Genomic DNA, 19,817 nt, shown 5'->3' with positions numbered 1-19,817 from the left:
TTACCCATCTAACTGCCAAACAGAGAAGCATGAGAACACGTTTCCACTGCTCCACAGTCCAGTGTCAGTGTGCTTTACACCACTGGCTTTGGACTTTGATGTGAGACTTGCACACAGTTTCAGCTATAAATCAGCAGGGCATTGGTGACTTTTACACACCATGTACCTTTGCAGTCATTGACCTCGCTCTGTGATTCTAGGTTGTCCTCGATTCCAGGCTGAGTAGCTGTTGTTCCTAAACTCTTCCACTTTCTAATAATATCACTTACAGCTGAATATCCAGCAGGGATGAAATTTCACCAACTGTCTTAATTCTGAGTTGCATTAGTACTTGCAGCTGTAATATTAACACTAATAGTATTAACGTAGTTAAATGTACCTGTTTGGCTTCCTGCATTTGTTTTTTAGCATCAGGCTCAGACCTCTCTGTATCCAGGAAGGCCACAAAATGGATCAGTGTGTATATTCTGCAGGAGAGAGAAGAAGAAGTTAAAGATAAAAAACATAAACAGATGTATCCTCAGCAGTATCATCGTATATAAACTGACGCCTGGGTGTTACCTGTGGTACAGCATGGCTATGAACTGGACCACCACCAGCAGGGCGAAGGCCAGGATGAACATGAAGCCGATGGGGTCGATGTAAATGTACTCTCCAGTGAACTGCAGGTCGATGTCGACTTTGGGCACCTGGATGAAGACGGACGTCTGAGTGAGCTGCAGAGTGAAGGTGGCGATGAGCCAGAGGGCGTTGAGAATGAAGTAGACGAAGGTGATCTGTGCACGAGGAGAGAAAATAAAGACTTTTATCATCAGTTGAATCCCTATTTATCCATAACATGTTAAAGGGGGTTGTATATACGTGTAGTTTTATTCACGAGGCTTTCTCTTACCTTGTTCCTCAGCTCTTTGAGTTCAGCCGCCATCTCTCTCTGCTTCTTTTTGTCCTCGGTCAAAGGTTCCAGATATTTGGCCGTGAGCTGTCTGAAGAACTGATCTTCATCCTGTAGAGAAAAAACTCCCGGTAAAATGTCTGTTTGATACCTCATGATTATCTTGGATGGTTATTTATTCACTGCTAAATAATGAAGCATGAACTGTCACTGGAAGCTGCTGCTCTGTTCTACTTTCTTAAGAGAAACCATGATTTTTGTCTGCCATTAGGCGCAAGTTCAATCACCCTAGCTCAGCCCCATTCCATGCATCTCTATTCCCCCCAGTCTCCATGACACTGTGACCCCTCCAGGCATTTCCAGGTCAAGCAGAGACCACAAGCACTAACCTCTGTTTCACTTCTTGAACAACATTTTGCTTTTTATGAATTAATTTCACATTATGAGGGAGAAAAGCTGCTAAAAAAGTTTTTTTTTTTGCATTTGTTTGGGATTATTTAGCCCAGAAAATGGTGCACAGAAATGCTAATTAATATTGAGGATTAGGCATCCACCCTAAGAGGCATACAGACTATTATCCAACAAATATATACAGACAGTGATCACAGAAGGGTTCCAAGATTGAGAAACATGTTGGAATAAGCAATCAAACAATGCATGCAAAGTGTATATAATCACCCAGAATCCCTATCATTAGAAACTGTGATGAATCTTTGTTGCACAGATTTCTAACTTTTGCACATGTGCAGCTGATTTATTCTAAGCCCTGCCTTGAGCTACTGACTAAATCACACAGACAAGACAGAGAGGATTACACATAACCCTTTGTGGTATTAACAAAGAGACACATGACAATTTACGATGACTGACAAAAAATTTAAAAAATCTCACCTGGTCAAGAACATCTTCCTGCAGCCGCATGTCATCAGACAGACTCTGCAGTTGTGTAACCCAGCCTGGAATAAAAAGAGGAGATTAAAGATCACATACAACGAAGTTTGCAAATTCATTCTTGCCACTAGTTTCAGAAAATGTTTGGAACTCTTACACTGATTACGGCATCTGAAAGCAGGCGTCTCTTTTCTAAAAAGAAAAAACATGAGTGATTAGAAGGGTTAAATCTTGTTTAATATACTAGTCATAATAACACTTCATGTGAATGTAAATTCAAACCCTGTATTTTTTTTAAACTAGAGATTTTCAAGTAACTCAAAACTAGATTACGATGATATTCAGTACTTGAGCACATCGTTTCCTCTCCTGCAGATTTAAGGACCTTGGTTTCTAGTCATTTTGTCTCCAATTCTTATTGTTTTGATTGATTTCTGCTAGTTTTTACAGATTCTATTTGACTGTTTTTTTTTTGCCCTTCCTTGTCCAGATGTGCTTGTAATGTCCATGACATTGAAAATGAGGAAAACCTCAATGTCCTTGTGAGAATAAACAAAGGTTTGTTTTGAATTGAACTGAATTGAATCAAATCATCTCATGTTGTTGATCAGTGTGGGTCCAAATCTTGACATTTGAGTACAAAGTTTCTTAGGATGAGCTGCTGACAATTGCAAATAAACATCAGTTTACCAGTTCCCTAAATATTTTGTTCTTGTCTTGTTTTTTTTTTTAAAGTTAGAAAATTCATCATACTAAAAAAAATACTTATTTAAAATAACAGTGCATTACCAATTTCAGATGCCTGGCTGCAGCTACAGTAAAGTAGGGTTTCAGAAAAAGCATTTTACAGGATGTATGAAAAACCTAACCTGACATGCCAGATGGATTTGTTCACACATCCATCTGGGAATCCAAAGTTCTGATAAAACTTATGCTATAGCAGCATCCACACTAATCTCTTCCGTCATAATTGGACCGGCCTCTTGTCACTGCTTGCTTACATCACGACTCCACTGTGCCTGAGAGTACTACCTCTTGCTCCTGATTGGTCCTCTCTCTTTCTAACTGGGCCCAATCTGTTCAGATAAGAGCTTTACAAGATGGATTCACCCGTGAGAAACACAGAAACGAGTGAATCTTTCTGCTTTGCAAGGTTATGAACAACCAGTCTCCTGTCCATTTTCCTCCTTCCCATCTTACCTCGGCACCTGATTTGTCGTCTCCACATCCTCCACGATGCTGTTCTGTGGTTGAGGTTCCTGGCTGTCCATCACCATGTTCTCCTGGTTGACCATGAGCTCCTCGGTGTCTCCTCTGCGGCAGAGTTTTCTGCAGCACTTTGCCCGTGAGAAGCACCGTGTGAATGCACTTTTGGCTGCAATAGTAAAAAATACATTTCACACATAAAACAGTGCATCATCTGGGAATCGATAATCATGAGGGAAGAATTGGTAAAGATACAAGGTTTTCTCTCTGGAACCGGTCAATAAAACTTAAGTGGACTTAAAAATCTGTTGATACATTTTTTTTGTTTTGTTTTTGTACTGGTAAAGTTTGTGGATGTTTGTTGAATCTTTACAGAAGTTTGGAAGAATTAATCCCGTCTGCTCGAGAATTTTGAATGCCAAAGGTTCCTATTACTTAATATTTATCACCCTAGATTAAAAATACCTTTCTGGGCTTGTGTTTGAGTTGGACCCTGTTTGTTGGCTCCAGCGGGAGGCGTCGTCTCTCTGGTGCCCCAGGACACGTTGTTCATGTTGACTATGGAGTAAATGGACAGCAGCAGGTAGGCGCTGGGGATGGAGAGGATGTAAATCAGGCCGTAGACTATCAGGCCGACCTCCTGAGGGTGCATGAGTGCAGTGACCAGGTAAAAGCAGGCGAGGGCTATTATAAAGAGGCTGCTGGGAGTCAGGATGGTTTGATCTCTCACCATGTTCCCTGATGGACATGAAACAGAAGGAAAATGAGACCTAAACGCTGGTGACCTCTGAGAACAAAAACGCTTCAGTAGAGATTGCGTCACATACCTATGATGACCATCGCTGAAATCATCATGAGGAAGGCGTACAGGATGCTCAGGACAGCTGCGATGGTGATCTGAGTGTCCGCCTTGATCTTGAAGCTGACGCCAAGGAAGATGACCGGAGGTATCAGAGCTATGACCAGAGCGCCATTTGGATGGATGTCGAGCAACACAGTCAAACTACCTAAAGGGCAGACAGCAGGAAAACAAAAGGACTGGATTTGTAATCACATAATTAAAAAGCTATTAGCTCCTTTAGTAAACCACTTTGTCTGGTATGACTGCTCAGATTTAATTGCCTGATAGTTAACACCAGGATTACCTGACTTATTCAGGTAGATTAAATACAGGTGCAGATCATGCATTTCTAATAATAAACAGTTTAATATGAGTGAATATTTATTTAAGGATAAATATTGGCACTACTTACAAGTATTACATTGCCACATAAACCCAATAAAGGCTTAAGACGAACTACCATATCCCCAAATCAAGCCTGACCTGCTATCATAAGGATGACGGTGGAAGGTGCCAGGATGGACGAGGCCAAGCTGAAGAGCTGGTAGAGCATGTAGGGTCTAGACATGGACGGGTTCCTCTTTAAAATCAGGGAGGTTGAACCCAGCAGGTCTGCGATGTTAGCCATGGTGGACGGTCCCCATCGACGACGCTGAAAAAAAAAAAGACATCTTGAGCTTTTATTTTGAAGGCAGAGAAACTGAAGTGTAGTGCTTTTAACGGATGTGAGCCACAGTAGTCTCTGTGTTGACACAAGTCTATTTCAGAGACTCCTATGGATATTATTATTGCAACACTATCTGAATGAGGAGCAAGTGAGAAGCTGAGAGAGTAAAATGGAAAGTAAATGGAGAAAAACCTTCCATTCCACCATTCCTGGTACCTTGTCATCTCCCTCTTTCCTTGTTCCTTGTCAATGTTGATGAAAACAACAGAGAGGAAAATAGGAAAGAAGCCACAAGGAAAAAAACTGCATGCAAACTTTCAGGATACTACAATAGAAATCAGTGTAATCCAGCTGATTCAACAGTCATTCAACAAAATGGCCAAAAGAAGACTTTTTATCTTTTGCTTGTTACTGTCTCAGGAGAAGAATCAGCATGTTTCTGTAACAATAAATTAAAATAATAGTCACAAGCCAAGTCAATTGCACTGGATGTCTGAATCCTACAGCATGTCCTTAGTGTCTGAACTAGAGTCCAGTCGACCCATGAAAACCCTCAGCTACAGGTAGAAAATATGATAATATAATTTTGTGATTACAGGAATGGGTAAAAATAAATCAAATATGGGCAAAGATGTTCCTACACCTTGACTAGAGTCCAGCTAACCTTGCAAGGCAGATGGATTCGCCCTGTTTCCATGTTTCTTACTTGCGAATCCATCTTGCAAAACTCCCATCTGAACTGTTAAGGTATGGTTCGAAGGTGACAGGACCAATCAGCATCGAGGGGCAGTACTTTCGGGTGCAGTGGAGTCATGATGTAAGCAAGCAGCGACAAGAGGCCAGTGCAGTTATGGTGGAAGAGCGTGGATGCAGCTATAGCACCAGTTTTATCAGAACTTCATGACATTTTTTCATTAAAAGAAGAACAAAGAACAGCACTGAGTTGACAAAAGTCGTATACTGATATGTCTACAGTTGCCATGGTTTGCGTTACAAAGTTCTCTATGGAGTTTACTCCTCAGTAGTGCCGCACACCAACAATGTCATGTGTTTTGTTGCTCTGATTGGCCCGTAAAGATGTGACAGACTGAAAATTAATCCAATCAAAGAGTCTGTCCTTTCCTAAACACCATCTATGGGAGGTTTTCTGGTCCAGGTTAGTCTACCTGGAGTATCTTAAACTCATTGGACATGATTTGGAAAGACGGACAGCTCTCTTTAGAAGGCCTCACAGCTGACAATGCATATCAAAGCAAAAACCATGAGGTCAAAGGAACTGCCTGCAGAGCTCAGAGAAAGGATTGTTGACAGGCACAGATATGTTGAAGGCTACAAAAAAATGTTCTGCTACACTGAAGGTTCAAAGAGAACAGTGGCCTCCATAACTTCTCTTTTACTAAGGTCCTTCTCTCCCAGTTGCTCTGGTTGGCCAGGTAGATACTACAGGTGGACTCTAATCAAGGTGTAGAAACATCTCAGCAACGATCAAAGAAATGGGAGGAACCTGAGCTAAATGTACATGTTTTTGCAAAGGGTCTGAAACACAGGTCTGGTCGGGTTACATTACGCTCTTTTATTCTCTTGTCAAGGTCCAAACTAAGACTCTGGTCTGAACAGACCTGACCCATCTGGTCAGGCCAGATCCTTTAGTTATGTAATTTCAGCAGATCAGTCATACAGTGACTCATTTTCAGAGCATGACGTTTCTTTTTGTTGATTCTTCCACAATAGCATGATTACCACAACAACAGCAGGACTATTTTAGCTGAGATAATTACAGCTGCTTTTATTGACCTGTAGCTGTTAATTATATTTTACAGCGTACATGAGATCAACAGAGAGGACTATTCAGAAACCAGATCTAATGAAGACACATCTAGACAAAGAGGAACATCTCTCACATGGAGCAGCACGTTAGCACACTGGTGTTTGGCATGGGTGATACCTGGACATCTACCATTGTTAGCACAGGACAGTGCCATAAAATCAGAATAATCAATTATACAAAGAGACTCTTGAGATCACCTGGTTGTAAAACTCTTTGAACTCCTCTGGGGCGTTGGTGTAAGCGTCCGACGCTGCGTTGTACTCCACTCGCCATCCCTGTTTTAGCAGCAGAGTGCACAGCCAGCGGTCCTCACCTGAAGGGTCCAGGTCATTTTAGGTACATTCTTAAGGGCAGCTCTCTTATTCTTTTCCACGTCTGGGATGAACTTTTAGTTACCTTGGTCATACTGGATGTGATGTGCCGGCCTTGAGGCCTTGATCGTGTACTTTTTCATCACATTGTCGTCCATCAGCGCTGAAGCTCTAAACAGACTGAAGCAGCCCGGGCTACACAGCACACAGCCGTACACGTGCTCAGCCGTCTTGTGAAGCCAGTGGCCCACCGCATACTCAAACTTCTGGTACCACACCATGGGACCTGCCAGGAAAACACAGAACTGTCACAAAGAAGCCCGAACATTAATCGTGTCTTGAACCGTGTACTACTACTGCTGTTTGACTGTGTATTCTTCAGTCCGCTCTACTTCTGCTTCTGCTCTTTGACTGAAATTAATGACCTGATCCTGTGGGATGAATCCGTCCACATGCTGCTCCGACAAGCGGGTAAAGTTTCAGACGATCAATGAGCAACATCACGGAAGCCGGCTGAAAGTCTGTGTCCCCATCCAGAGTCAAGATGTAGGTGTTGTGCTTCTCTTTCTGATGAAATAAACACAATAATCTTTGGTTTACACAAAGCAACTTTCAAATTCATAATCAGTACTATCAGTGTGTGCTTAAGCCTGATTTTGCATGCTTATGTTGTCTGTCCTCTCACCTCAAACTCTCTCTTCAGCTCAGCCTCATCTTCTCCTTTTGCCCATCGTCTGTAATACTTAGTGGAGAGCTTCCATCCCAGGAGATAGTACAGGTACATCACCTGGAAAAGAGCAAGCATTGGCTTTTAAACTTTTCTGCAATCTGGACGCTTTTCTACTTTAGGTCAGTCCATCTCAGATAAACTCAGGCCAGAGAGGATGGCAGTGCTTGGATGTTGTTGATGTGTGGTTTCCACGTAGCATAGTAGAGTCTAAACTCACATTTGTAGATGCAGTGACGTGCTTTGTCAACTGAAGGTTTTATAAAGTTTCCCAAAGCCTACGTTGTGATATCCATCACAGAACGATGCTGGTTTTTAATGCACTGCTGCATAATGGGTCAAAGGTCACATGCATTTGATATTTGTGTTCTAGCCTTGCCCTTCATTGTGTAGAGATTTCTCCAGATTCTCTGAATCTTTTGATATTTTGGCTGTAGATGGTGAATTATCTACTTTCTTTCCAAATGCAAATTTTGGGAATGTTGTTTTTAAGCTGAAGAACTATCTACCAATACAGTCTTTTGTAAAGTGGAGAATCTCACCTTGCTGTTGTTGACTGAGAACAAGTGAGCCTTCCAGGAGGACTGCTTTCATACCTAATCACCTGTTACCGGTCAACCTACTTACCTGTGAAATTTTCCAGGTGATTTCTAGGTAATCTACGACTTTTCTTGTCTTTTTTTCCCCCGTCCCAACTTTTTCAGAGCATGTTCCAGTAATCAAACTCTGAATGTGCATATATCTAAAAATTTTTGTCTGTTTGATCATTTAATGTTCACATTTCATCTTGCTCCATTCCAGGACCAAATGGTAGGAAATAAGTATTTTAGGGCCTCTTAATGTTTTTTTTTCAACACTTTTTTCTATGAGAAAGATGAGACTAAATCCTGCACACTGAGTCTGTCCGAATTTTTCGCATGTTAAAAAAGAAAATCGAGCTCATGTTATGATCATGTTTGCACACTGACGCTGAAATTTTTGTCTGTCATTTTTTTATTTTTTTTTTATTTTTTCGGAACAGGTTCGATTTTATGCGAAATTTCGCATCGGTCCAAGTCATTTAAATGGGTGACTGATGATTCAAAACAGTGCCCGCTGCTTCCTCCTCGCCATAGACTGTAGAAAGAATTGGACAATCCCCGTGTGACATCAGTCGTCTGCTTACAATAGGCGGACTCAAACAGCTTTTGAAGCCCATTTGTGGATGCTTCCATATTGAAATCGCGGTCTCAACCGAACTTTAGATCAACCTAACAGCCTGCCCACTAAGCACGACTTCAGGTCAGCCTGCTAGCTAGCATTCTGGTTGACAGAAACGGAGCCTCTGCCTGCCGAGCTATTTGTCAATCAAATGAGACGCGCCAATCACCATGAAGTGAGGTTTATCCTAAATATAATCCAAACGATCATGGTACAAAAATATTCACCCCCTGTACAGTGGGAGCACAATGAGACACGTTTGGTGTTTTGAACCAGGCTGTAAACCAGTTTATTTTATGTGTCAAAACCGGCTGTTTAACATGTGTGCAGACGGAACTTCCGGTTTTCCTGCAGCCAGCCTCAAGTGGACACTCGCGGTATAGCAATTTTTTGCACTTCCTCATAGGCTTCATTTTTCAGGACCAGAGGTCGCTGCTTGCTCCTCGCTTGCTCAGCCCCACCCTCACTCAAAGGAGTGACAGAGACATAGGCACACGAAACAATTTGCCACCTTCTACGAATTTTTGCAGCAAAGGCAAATAAAAATGCATCAGACCCAGTGTGCGATGTCTGAGTGCGTGAAGTTTTTTCAGATTATGGATCCGAAAAAAACACATCTGAAAATAACGGACCCAGTGTGTAAATACCTTAAGACTAGCCAATAAAGATCTTTAATATCTAAAACTGAAAAAATGAAGTGTAGTGTTTGTCAAGATGACTAAAACTAGACTAAAATGTTATTGAGCTTTCATCAGACATTCAAATAACTGCTTGAACCAAAGGTTAAGACTAAAATGTGAGGACTTTTTATGGACTAAAACTGAACTAACTAAAAATGCTTTTGAGATTTTGTAGACTAAAACTATAAAGGGTAGAAATGACTAGAATGTGACTAAAACTAAAAATCATTTAATCTAAAGACAAGGACTGAGACTTGAATTAAAAATATGTCAAAATCAACACTGCTTTTATGCTATTTTTTGCACCAAAACACAAAGTCAGAGTCCTTGTATTTGTGAAATAAAACCAAATTTTGAAAACGGATATGAACCAGATTAAATTGCATTATTTTCCCCACCTGAGACCACCTCTTCTTGTGGCGAATGAGCAGCCTGTCCTTGAAGTGAACCGTCAGACTGTTTCCATGAGGCATGGTGACGACCAGACGGCCTCCGTAGGACGTCCTCACCAGAGTCTGATCAGGAATCTGCTGCTGCTTTTCAAACAGGCCTTTGTCCATATTGAGGAAGATACTGAAGAGATAGAGCAAACGATTACTTTAAAGCTAAAGTCTGGGGGATGAGTCATCTCCTACAATGCATTTTGCCCTTTTAGACCTGACGTCTACCTGTAAACTTCTTGGATTATGTTCACCAGCATCTCTGCATATTCGTTGACATGCCGGCCTTGACTGCCCGTGACGTTTCTGAAGGCATCGTCAAAGTAGATGTGGCCTTCGAAGGTCGCATCGCATGGTTCTCCTTCCGTTTTTGGCCTGTACTTGTCCAACCTGTGAAGTTACAAGAATACTTTTTGGATGAACTGAAACTGGAGCTGGGCTCAAATGTGTTTACAGAGTTTTAGGACATATGCAGCTGTTAACACTATTAAGACAACCAATGCAAAACGTACCGAAATATTGAAATGATGATCTTCATCATCTCGTCGTAGGTTTCATGCCACATGGTCGCACAGAGGAACACTTTCACTGGGTCGACTGGCCTGCGTCTGGCAATAACAGGATAAATATTTGAAATTATAACAGTAAAATAATAGCGTCATCAGACAGATACTCAACACTGTAACCCAAACCTCACTGCATCAGCACACAGACAGTCTTAAAGACGACACTTTGACCATTCGTAGGTATAATCTGATACTTAGACCAGGGATCTAAAAGCACACCTGTTTTAATGATTCATACTGGACATACCAGACAGGTTTTCACCACATCCTTAGTTTCATTGTGTCAACAAGAGGCCTGTAAACTGTTGACAAGTGTTATGTAAGTGGCAATCGGTAATTAAATCTATAAAGGTTAAAATGAAAGAGGCCAATTATTTGAAGGAGCATAAAGTAGAGAGCTCCTTCTTCATTTTATGGCTTGTTTAATTAAAAGCTGCAAACAGGTGTTATGTAACATATGGTGCATCGTTTATTTGTGAACAGCTGAACATTCAGTTATCAAATTTAGGTTTTAAAGCAAAGACAAAAAGATTGAGAGCTTTGTTTTTGTAGCTTTATCTCTTACAAAACTGAAAGTAGCACCCTAAAATCTCAATTTTAGTGTGGATATAGATTAATACAAGCTTGCTGTTGTCATTGTTGTCATGGAAGCCATTTTTCTAAATTAGCATCATCACAAATACAATAGAAGAGAAAGAAAAGAAAAACAAAGACTTTCTGGGCTCTGGTTTAGCTCTATTGGTTGATGAGACCCCATGTTTGTAGGCCGGAGCTCTTGATGCATTGGTCATAGGATAAAACATGGGCATGGATGTCTTTCATCACTTTCTCTATGCATTTGCAGCTTTCCTATCATAAAAAAAGCCCAAAATTTATCTTTAAAATGTCTGATAGTCGGTGTTTATGCCTCATGGCACTGCAACATGGCACAAGCCACTTTGTATTTTGCATGAAAATATTAGATTGCACATTTGCAAGTAAGCCTTATGCCAGAACAGCAAAAATGTACAATCCTCAAAGAAAGCCACTGTTAAAATAGATGACCAGTAAGGTCCTCTTGATGTGGTGACAGGGGACTGACTGATTGATCGAAGGATACATGACTTTTATGAGGAAACCAGTCCTCGAAACCAAACACAAGGACTTACCTCTTCTGTTTTTCAATGGTCTGGATGTCAAACCGAGTGTTGAGAAGCAGAGACTGCTCGATAAATCCTCCTTCATACAGCCTCCTGATGAACAGGTCTTGAGTCCTCTGGATGCGATAGAGACCGAGGTGCCACAGGTGGACTGTGGCCAACACAAGACCGAGCCACCAGGACACTGCTGAACCTGAATTATAAAAACAAATACAGCAAACTAAACTTGTAAGACTGCAATTAGTCTGCAACAGAGTGGTTTTCTGTTGAAACCGTTTTTTACATTGTTGTTCCTGGAATCCATTTCTCTTGGACTTTCCCTACTGGCTTACAAATCCATACAGTTATTTAATAAAGTCTCTATAATGCTTTTCAGCACAGATGAGAAACTTCCTGTTCTCACAGCAAGCAGCTAATGAGAGTGGAGAGCCCACAAATGCATGTTCCTTACAAATGTGGCACCATTTAAAAGGGAAACAAACAGGCTTTCCAGTGGTATAAGATTTATTGCCAAGAAGCATTTAGCAATAAAGAAAACGTCTTTCAAACACAATTTTTCTTACTTTTTGTGCTAAGTTTATTTCCCAGGGTTGTGGTTGCCGTGACAGTACCTTAGGACTTATTTTAGACTACTGGGGCTGCACAGTGGTGCGGCAGTAAGCCATGTCCTCTCACACACAAGGGGATATGAAATTTAGAACGCCAGCTAGGTGGATGCCTTTGCATTGGGCTCATTTTAAAGCTCCTTGGTCAAATGACTGCTGGGATCAGCTTCAACTCCCCTGCAACCCTGAAAGAGGTAAGGAAGATGGATGGATTGATAGATTGATGGTTGGAGGCCCAGAAACTTTTCTTGCAAGAAGCACAAGTCAATAGAGGGCCTCTTTGCAAAATTTTTCATAGTGGGTTCTTGTTAGAAATTTCACTGATGATTTGAAGAAGAACATGTCTGTGGGATGTCTTTGCTTCTAAAAGGACTGTATGGTTTTGGGGTAAAAATCTCTCGGATTGAACCCTGGCTATTCTTTATTGAATGAATGTACACGTTAACATATCTTACCCATCAGTATTCCAATGTCAGCCATCTTGGACATGTCCAGGAAGCACAGAGTGTGTGTTACATCCAACACTAGATCTGGGAACACAGTACTGTTCTGGTTTCTGCTTCTTCCATCTACAACTTCCTCACAGTAGCTGGTAAAGTTGGTGCTTTGATTCACATTCAGACTGATTCTGTAGTCCTGATAGTAAACGATAACGGGTATGACGAGCAGAGCCATGACGGCCAGCGAGGCGAAGTACAAAGGCAGGATGAAACAGCGTCTCAGGGCGTGCATCTTGCAGGCTACCAGTGCAAACCAGTGGCAGAGAGCAGAGGAGATCAGCTGGACCCCGATGATGATGGCTATGATTCTTGTTTCACGCTGTGGGATGGAGTTGACCGTGTCCCAGTCCATTTTGGCAAGAGGGACGTAGGCTCCGAGCACGCAGGCAGTCACTGCAATCCTGAGCAGACTGGAGAGGATATTCAGCATGTTCTGGCTCCTTCTTACATCTGTACTCAGGATCTTGAGGAAAACAGAGCTGCTGTTCTCACCGATCAGTCTGCAGTAGTTTTCCCACCAGTTGATGGAAGCCAAGAAGGACCCACCAACAGCCAGACCCACCCAAATCATCATCTTGGTATCAGTGGGATCCTTCATAATGTATAAGACGAGGAAGAGGATGTAACCGAGCAGAATGAAGATAAAGGCGATGATGGATGGGACCAGGAAGCGGTTCCTTTGCCTGGCGGTGAACTGAGCGATCACTTGAAGCAGTGCAGAGAGGACGGCTACGCCGTTCAGTATGGCGACGTTGGTGACGATGTCCAAGTGTGGCATTGCGACGATGGTGAGAATTGCTGCACCCAGAGACACCATGAAATCAAAGAACATAACCTGAAGAGGGAGAGATTGGAAAAAGACAAGATTTCAAGTTATTAGCTTGTTAGAATCTTTACAGGTGAGCATTTCTTTTCAGATCAGCTTTAAGAGATTTACCAGCTGCTGGGACTGGTATTGCTTATTTTTGGACTGGTCTTGTTTGTGATACTAGATATCACCCTGGAACCGTCTAAAATGATGGATTTTGTTACACTGGGTTGAGATTGTTTGGGTTGTTTAAGCCCAGTTTAAATTAACTAATATTAAAAAAAACTGTTGACCTTTAAATGGTTTATTTACAGATTATTTTGCTGAATGTTGATTGAAGTAATTTAATGTAAATGCTGAGAGAATTTATTATGATATTTTTAAGGAATTTTCATTTAAGTTTAGGGAACTGGTTTGAATATTTTGGGGGATTTGCTTGGAAATTTTCAGGTATTTTTAATGGAAATTTTTAAGGAAATGTTTGCATATTTTGGTGAGTTTAATTGGAAGTTTGACGTAAATTGGCTTGAATTTTTTGTATTTTTGTGGAAATTTGGATAATTTGTTTTCATTTGTTCGAAAGGTTTGATCTCAGTAGTTCAGGGGTGAATTTTGATCAACTTTCATAAATTTGGGGGCTGGCTGGGTAGAGTAAGGGACAGCGGAATTGTCTGCCAGGAGGTTTATAGCCATCTCAGTGAGTTACGTAGGTTTAGATAAGACTTCCAAAATGGTGGTCACCATCGTTAGGCTAAACACCTCTCCAGAAGCCAACAGGTGATATCACTAAGACTACAGCTGTGTTTTACATAGTCTATAGTTGGTATCTTTAAAGCAACAATGACTGCAGAGGGGCAGTAATCTCATCAGGTTCTCACCATTGCAACAGTACTCTTGTATGGCGTCTTTGATGACCTGTAGCAAGCCTTCCAGATGCTCTTCAGTAAGAGAAGAACACTGGGAGCAATGAGAGCACAGCCGATACACAACAGAGCGACAGGTTTCTGCTCATCTGAGAGGATCTTTGTGCCTTTATTGGACAGGGTGATGAGGAGAAGGAAAGACGTCTGAAAAACAGAGTAAAGACAGTTTGTTTAATGTCTGCAGTCATTTCTTTATTGTTTAACAAATGTCTAAAATCAAACTTGCACCTTTTCCTTTAGTCAGATGTGATTGGCCTGACCAAATTTAGGTCTGAAGTGTAATTTTAGTGCTCAGTGGGTCAATGACTGGATACGTATAATTTCAAACGAACCTTGCTGCAAACGGCCAACCCAAACACAAACATGGCGACCAGAGAGAGAGAGATGAACCTCAGGAGTTTGATCAGCTTCCATGGCGTGTGTTCATCTTTAATGACCGGGACCTCCCGACACGTGTCCCAGGGCCTCCTGGGAAAATACCAGATAGAAGACCCTAATCAGCTAGAATCAGAAAACATTTTGAGGCAAGGTGTAGGAGCAGGATAACAAGCATTCATCAGAGATTATCACGCTGCATATTTGTGGGGAAACAGTCCATTAATAAATAGAAATAAGCAGCATTGGTAACTTAAAGGGGTCAGGGTTCCTGAAGTTCCAGATGTATATTTTTAGGTTTCTCTTATTTAGTTTTTTGAACTGGCAGCAGTGAAAGTTCTAGTTTGTTCCCTCTGGTTTTGTTTAAAATTACCTGTGACAGATGAAACTATCTGTAGTGTATTCAATGCTAAACAAAAATGAAAAAATAAATAAATAAACGCTTATTCTAAATACAATGAAAAAGTCAAATAAAGAAGGTACATCCAGTAGCAAAGCATCATATGTATGATTTATATAAAGTGTTATATCATGTGTGCAAGGCCGGGGGGGGGGGGGGGGGGTAGAGGAGAGCTCTCTGGGGCTCAGCCAATTGGGGAGCCCAAGGAGGTCAACAAAATCATGGTCCATTGAAGTTTTAATCACTTTTTCAGGCTTTTCTAACACAAATATGTGCCCCTGGCTTGTCCACAATCCCCTCAAGCACCAGAAAAAATCATTCCCTCTCCCCCTCTCTTAGACCAGATCTCTCAGATTTCAGATCTGGTGACCTCACCAGGGGCCCTTAGCACCCGCCCCCAGGTTTGGTTGGCCCTCCCCCACTTGGAGGAATGTTCCGCCCTCCCCTACTGATCCTCTCAGCTACCAGTTGAGATGCTGGGTAGCTCAGTGGGTTACACTGCTGACTACAGTCTGGGAGATTGATGGTTCGAATTCCAGTCAAAACTTCGGGGAAAAAAGTGTCTGTAATATTACAAGTGCTGCATCCATTTCCTGAGAGGGGAGTGGTCAGGGGCGGAGTCAGACAGCTAAAACGGCTCATTCTAAGAAGGGCTGAAACAGAGGGGGTTTTAGACATGCAAATCCAACACTGAAGTGTTTTTTCCAGAAATAAACTTCACAGGCATGTTTTGGGGACCTCAGAGAACAATATAAACTTGTCTTAAATGGTAAAATATGTCACCTTTAAGCTGTTACAACCATATTTATTTTTTAGCTGAATAATAACCACTATTATCAAAACAATTTTTTTTTTTTTTTTTACTGATCTGGCCTTCTTAAAAATGAAAACCCCTTTTCTTAAAACTAGAAGGTGGGAAGAATGGTTTAAAGTGTCTAGCAAAAATGGTGTCAAGGCCTAACAAGTGGCAAAAAACGCCATTAAAGTGGCAAAAATGGGTGTAATTAAACAGGTTTAAATATGCAAAAGCGGGCAGGAAAAGTGGTGGCAAAAATGAATTTAAAAAATGGATTCAAATGGGTTAAAGAGTGGCACAAGTAAAGTAAAGTATTTCAACATCAGAGCCCAATAATAGTTTGACACACTTTTCAGCTCTATAATGAGGGAAATGTTACCCCGTACGCCAGCACCAATGCTACTGGTCCAACAAGCATGCATGCACGTCAATGATAAATAGGAGGGCCCATTCTCTGGGTTGTCAAGAGGCTTTTTACACCAATATTACTATCATTATTAGTTTTATATGTTGTGTGTGTTTTGTGATTGATTCGTATCTTTTCTCCAGACTGCTCTGCCACAGCCGAACCACACATTAATGTTTATATCAGGTGTGTCATTCAGCCAGTGAGCAGATTTCATCTGACCATCGAGGTGTTTTGGGGAGACAGTAGATATTTTCATCAGTTTAGAACATCGAGCACAGTTGGAGTAAAATGCCAGCTCAAAAATCAATCATATGACATCACTAAATTTGGTCGGTCAGATGAAGCCAAACTGGAAGCCAAATGAAGAGCCGTTTGAGAACCAGCTCAGAGCAAGGCAAATGATCTGGATAGCTGAAAAGAGCCAGAACTCCCATCACTAACATGGAGTACTGTTTTTGTTAAGCCACAAGTGGACAGAGCAGAGCCATGCTGAATTAATTTATTGTGTTTAAAAGCGACTGAGGAAAAGATAAAATCAGCAAATTAAAAAAAAAAAAATGCTATAAATGCAATTCACAAAACTCATTGTGATCACATGACACAATGTGATAAGAAAAAAATAAATAGGACTGTCAAACAAAAACCATTTTACACAAGATTAATCTCAGAATTTCCACTGTTAATAACAATTAATCTTCCCTTTTAAAAATTCCACAGTTGGTCTTAAAATGACTTCCTGTCTGGATACATTTTTGCTTTTATTTTTAGGAATGAAAGAAACCATGGGTAGGTTAAAGAATGTGTAATGAGTCCAGCCACAAAAAAGAACTTAAAGGAAAATAAAGGATCAGTAAAGTGATAAATCTTGATTTCACAAGGTGAGGATGACTTCTGAGCCGTCCACTGAGCTGTCTCTGAGTTTTTAAAGTGAAATGAAACATTCAGGAGTGCTCTTATTTTACATTACTGTAGATGCAGAGAACCAATGCAGTGTCTTAACCAAAGTGTCTTAGGGCAATAAAGCGTGGAATAGTGTGATTTTAAAACATCAATGTTAGTGATAATTATAGATCTTAATTAATCAGGATTAATTATTTAATGCTGACAACCTTACAGATAATTAAAACATGCTTTTTAATTGTCAGTTAATGACATGATCATCTCTGACTCACAATGTTTTCATATTTATTGTTCTGTCATTTTCAGACTTTACTGACTTGCAATTCTAAATAATACCAGAAAAAATTATTATGTGAATGCATTAAAAGCAACTGATGACAATTATTAATTTAAGAATGTCCCATGTTAAAACAAAGATAACTATGAAGTTAGTGCTTCCCACATAAGAGCAAAGAAGCTGCATCCGCACTCATTGGTTTCAATTCATTTAATAAATAGTATTTAATTTTTGGAGCTTTATAGACATTTTTTTTCTTAACAACTTTTGTGCATTCCTCAAACAATTAAAAAAAAATCAGATTTGTTTGAGGTGTTTTAAACTAATTAATGTAAACATTAAAAAGTTTCCAAGTCTTAAAATATTACATTCAATCCCAGTATAATTTTAAATTACAGCATATAATGCACATGAAGAACCTGACATGACATTATATGATGTAAACATGGTTGATGATTATTGTTTCTTTCCTTTAGTAAAACCAGTAAAACATTTAGACCAATAAAAAGAGCCAGAATCAAACATGTTCATTCATCAGTCACTTACTTTGGCAGGTTTCTGTCCTCATCCATGTTTAGGTTTGATGTGAACGGTGTGGCTGATGGTTCATATGAAGGTAAGGATTACCTGATGATGCTGGCTTTACCTGACATCCACATGCCATCATCATGACAGCAGGAATCATTATCACATTCAAGTCGCTCTGCTGTCTTTGTTTCTGCAGAGCCACCAAACAGGATTCAATCAAAGCACACAGTCCTGATGTTGCTGTTTAACCTCAGGCCAACTTCAAGCTCTGAATCACATCCAGGATCAGTTTAAAACGGCCAAGATCCTTTAGACACACAACCCTGTGTGAGATGAACATATCCACATAGCTGATGGTTGTATTTTATACCTTTTTAATTTTATTCCATGTTAATGGAATAACTACACTTGTATGCAGTAAGGTTGTTTTGTGTATCCTTTTCAGAGTAAAATGTATTTAGTAGTCAAGAGTAAAACACACATTTGTTTGGTGGAGTCCCTGACAAACCGAGAGAGAAAGGCCTCACCAGCAGTGATTATTGATGATATCAGTGTTTGTGTGTTGGATCTGTAGCATTGGCAGTTACTTTATTTGGGAGCTGAAAAGATGTTGGGGATATCAAATACTGCCACTTTTTAGCCTCTTTAACCCCTTAAAGCCTGTCGTATCACCAATTTTGGACTCTTTGGCCCCTTTTAACACATTTTTGCCACCATATGGCTCCTTTTTCACCACTTGTGCCTTTTTCCCACTTTTGACCCATTTCTGCCTCAGCTTACCCCATTTTGCCACTTTCTCCCTATTTTGCCACTTTTAAACTCTTTTTAAATTCTTTTTCTGCCGTTTTGGCCAATTTTAAAAGCCACTTTTCATAAATTTTGTGCACTGTTTACCCATTTTACCCTTTATACCTTCCTGAATGCCCATCATGGCGGGCAGGAGTCGACAACCTAGTTTCCTGAACTGGGTTCAGGGTTAGGGTTCAGGGTTAGGGGTTGTGCTTCTGTCTAGGCTGACCTGGGTGTTTCTAAGCTGGCAAGTATTTATCATAACAAAGTCTCATTTGAAGCTTGTTGCTTAGCAACAGTCCTAAGCATTTTGCAGTGAAAGCCTATGAGAGCCACACTCCCTGTGTGGAGATAGCCTGCCCTCATACAGCTGGTATCTCTTTGAGATCAGTGGTAAGGGAATCACTAGCAAAATGATCTGCTGTGTCCGTTCTTGGCTCATTCATTCTCTCAGGTAGGAGGAGCAGTGGGACACAGATGCCGACAACGGGTTTCTAAAAGTTATTCTAGAAGGATAACCACTAAATCGCAAGTGATTAATAGGAAAAAGGGAAAAACAAAAGCTCAAGAGAACCAACAAAACCAACAAACCCCTGTTGTTGATAATACTGAGAAAAGGGGAAACTAAACTACTGCTGTCGTGTGGCTAAAAAGGAAGAAACTTCTATGGAGACTGTGAAAACTATCTTCAGCAGAAACACAAAGATCACCAGACTGGTGTGAAGAGGAGAACCTAAAAGGCTGGTTAATGGTTTTCAGCACTAACTATCTCGAACCCTGGGGTGACTGGTTATTCTCATAAAATGTACTCGAGAAGTTGAAACCTTCAACTTTCTAATTAACAAGAAATAACACAAGCAGATGCTTTCAATTCCTCTGAAGGTGAGATAATAAGCCAATACAGAAAGCTGCAGTTCAAGAGCATATAAAAGTTGCCACACCTGGCCCCAATCAGTGGCAATCAGCCACACACACCTGGCCCTGCCCTGATTATCAGACACCTGGCGCTGTGTTTATTCACTCACACTCAGTGAGTTACCAGGCTGATATTCCTCACAGTTAACCCATTGATGCAACTATCTCCCCTTTTCACCACTTTTTTGCCACTTTCTGCCCATT

General features: G+C 40.7%; 1 protein-coding gene across 1 annotated transcript; it reads right to left on the bottom strand.

Moving 5' to 3' along the window:
• LOC121523512 (chitin synthase chs-2-like) lies at positions 1 to 17,953 on the bottom strand. Its single transcript, XM_041808430.1, has 22 exons — positions 17,928 to 17,953; positions 14,557 to 14,692; positions 14,180 to 14,368; positions 12,449 to 13,328; positions 11,398 to 11,581; positions 10,196 to 10,291; positions 9,912 to 10,073; positions 9,642 to 9,816; positions 7,322 to 7,423; positions 7,062 to 7,197; positions 6,722 to 6,922; positions 6,523 to 6,638; positions 4,314 to 4,482; positions 3,817 to 3,996; positions 3,455 to 3,727; positions 2,984 to 3,158; positions 1,941 to 1,975; positions 1,784 to 1,848; positions 893 to 1,003; positions 562 to 776; positions 380 to 467; positions 1 to 12 (listed from the first exon to the last, which is right to left on the bottom strand). The coding sequence occupies exons 1-22, from the start codon at positions 17,951 to 17,953 to the stop codon at positions 1 to 3; spliced, it is 3,726 nt and encodes a 1,241-aa protein (XP_041664364.1).
• Positions 17,954 to 19,817: the final 1,864 nt, after the last annotated feature.

Source organism: Cheilinus undulatus, linkage group 16, assembly GCF_018320785.1.
Source record: "Cheilinus undulatus linkage group 16, ASM1832078v1, whole genome shotgun sequence".
NCBI lineage: Eukaryota > Metazoa > Chordata > Actinopteri > Labriformes > Labridae > Cheilinus > Cheilinus undulatus.
This window is presented reverse-complemented; position numbering and strand designations above follow the sequence as displayed.

Bases quoted from the DNA above. Each gene is read 5' to 3' on its own strand.
- LOC121523512 (XM_041808430.1), bottom strand. From the start codon at position 17,953: ATGGATGAGGACAGAAACCTGCCAAA. The intron at 6,923-7,061 runs GTCATTAATTTC...TTTTCCTGGCAG, and splicing joins GATTCATCCCACAGGATCAG to GTCCCATGGTGTGGTACCAG. The intron at 777-892 runs GTAAGAGAAAGC...CCTCGTGCACAG, and splicing joins TCAAAGAGCTGAGGAACAAG to ATCACCTTCGTCTACTTCAT.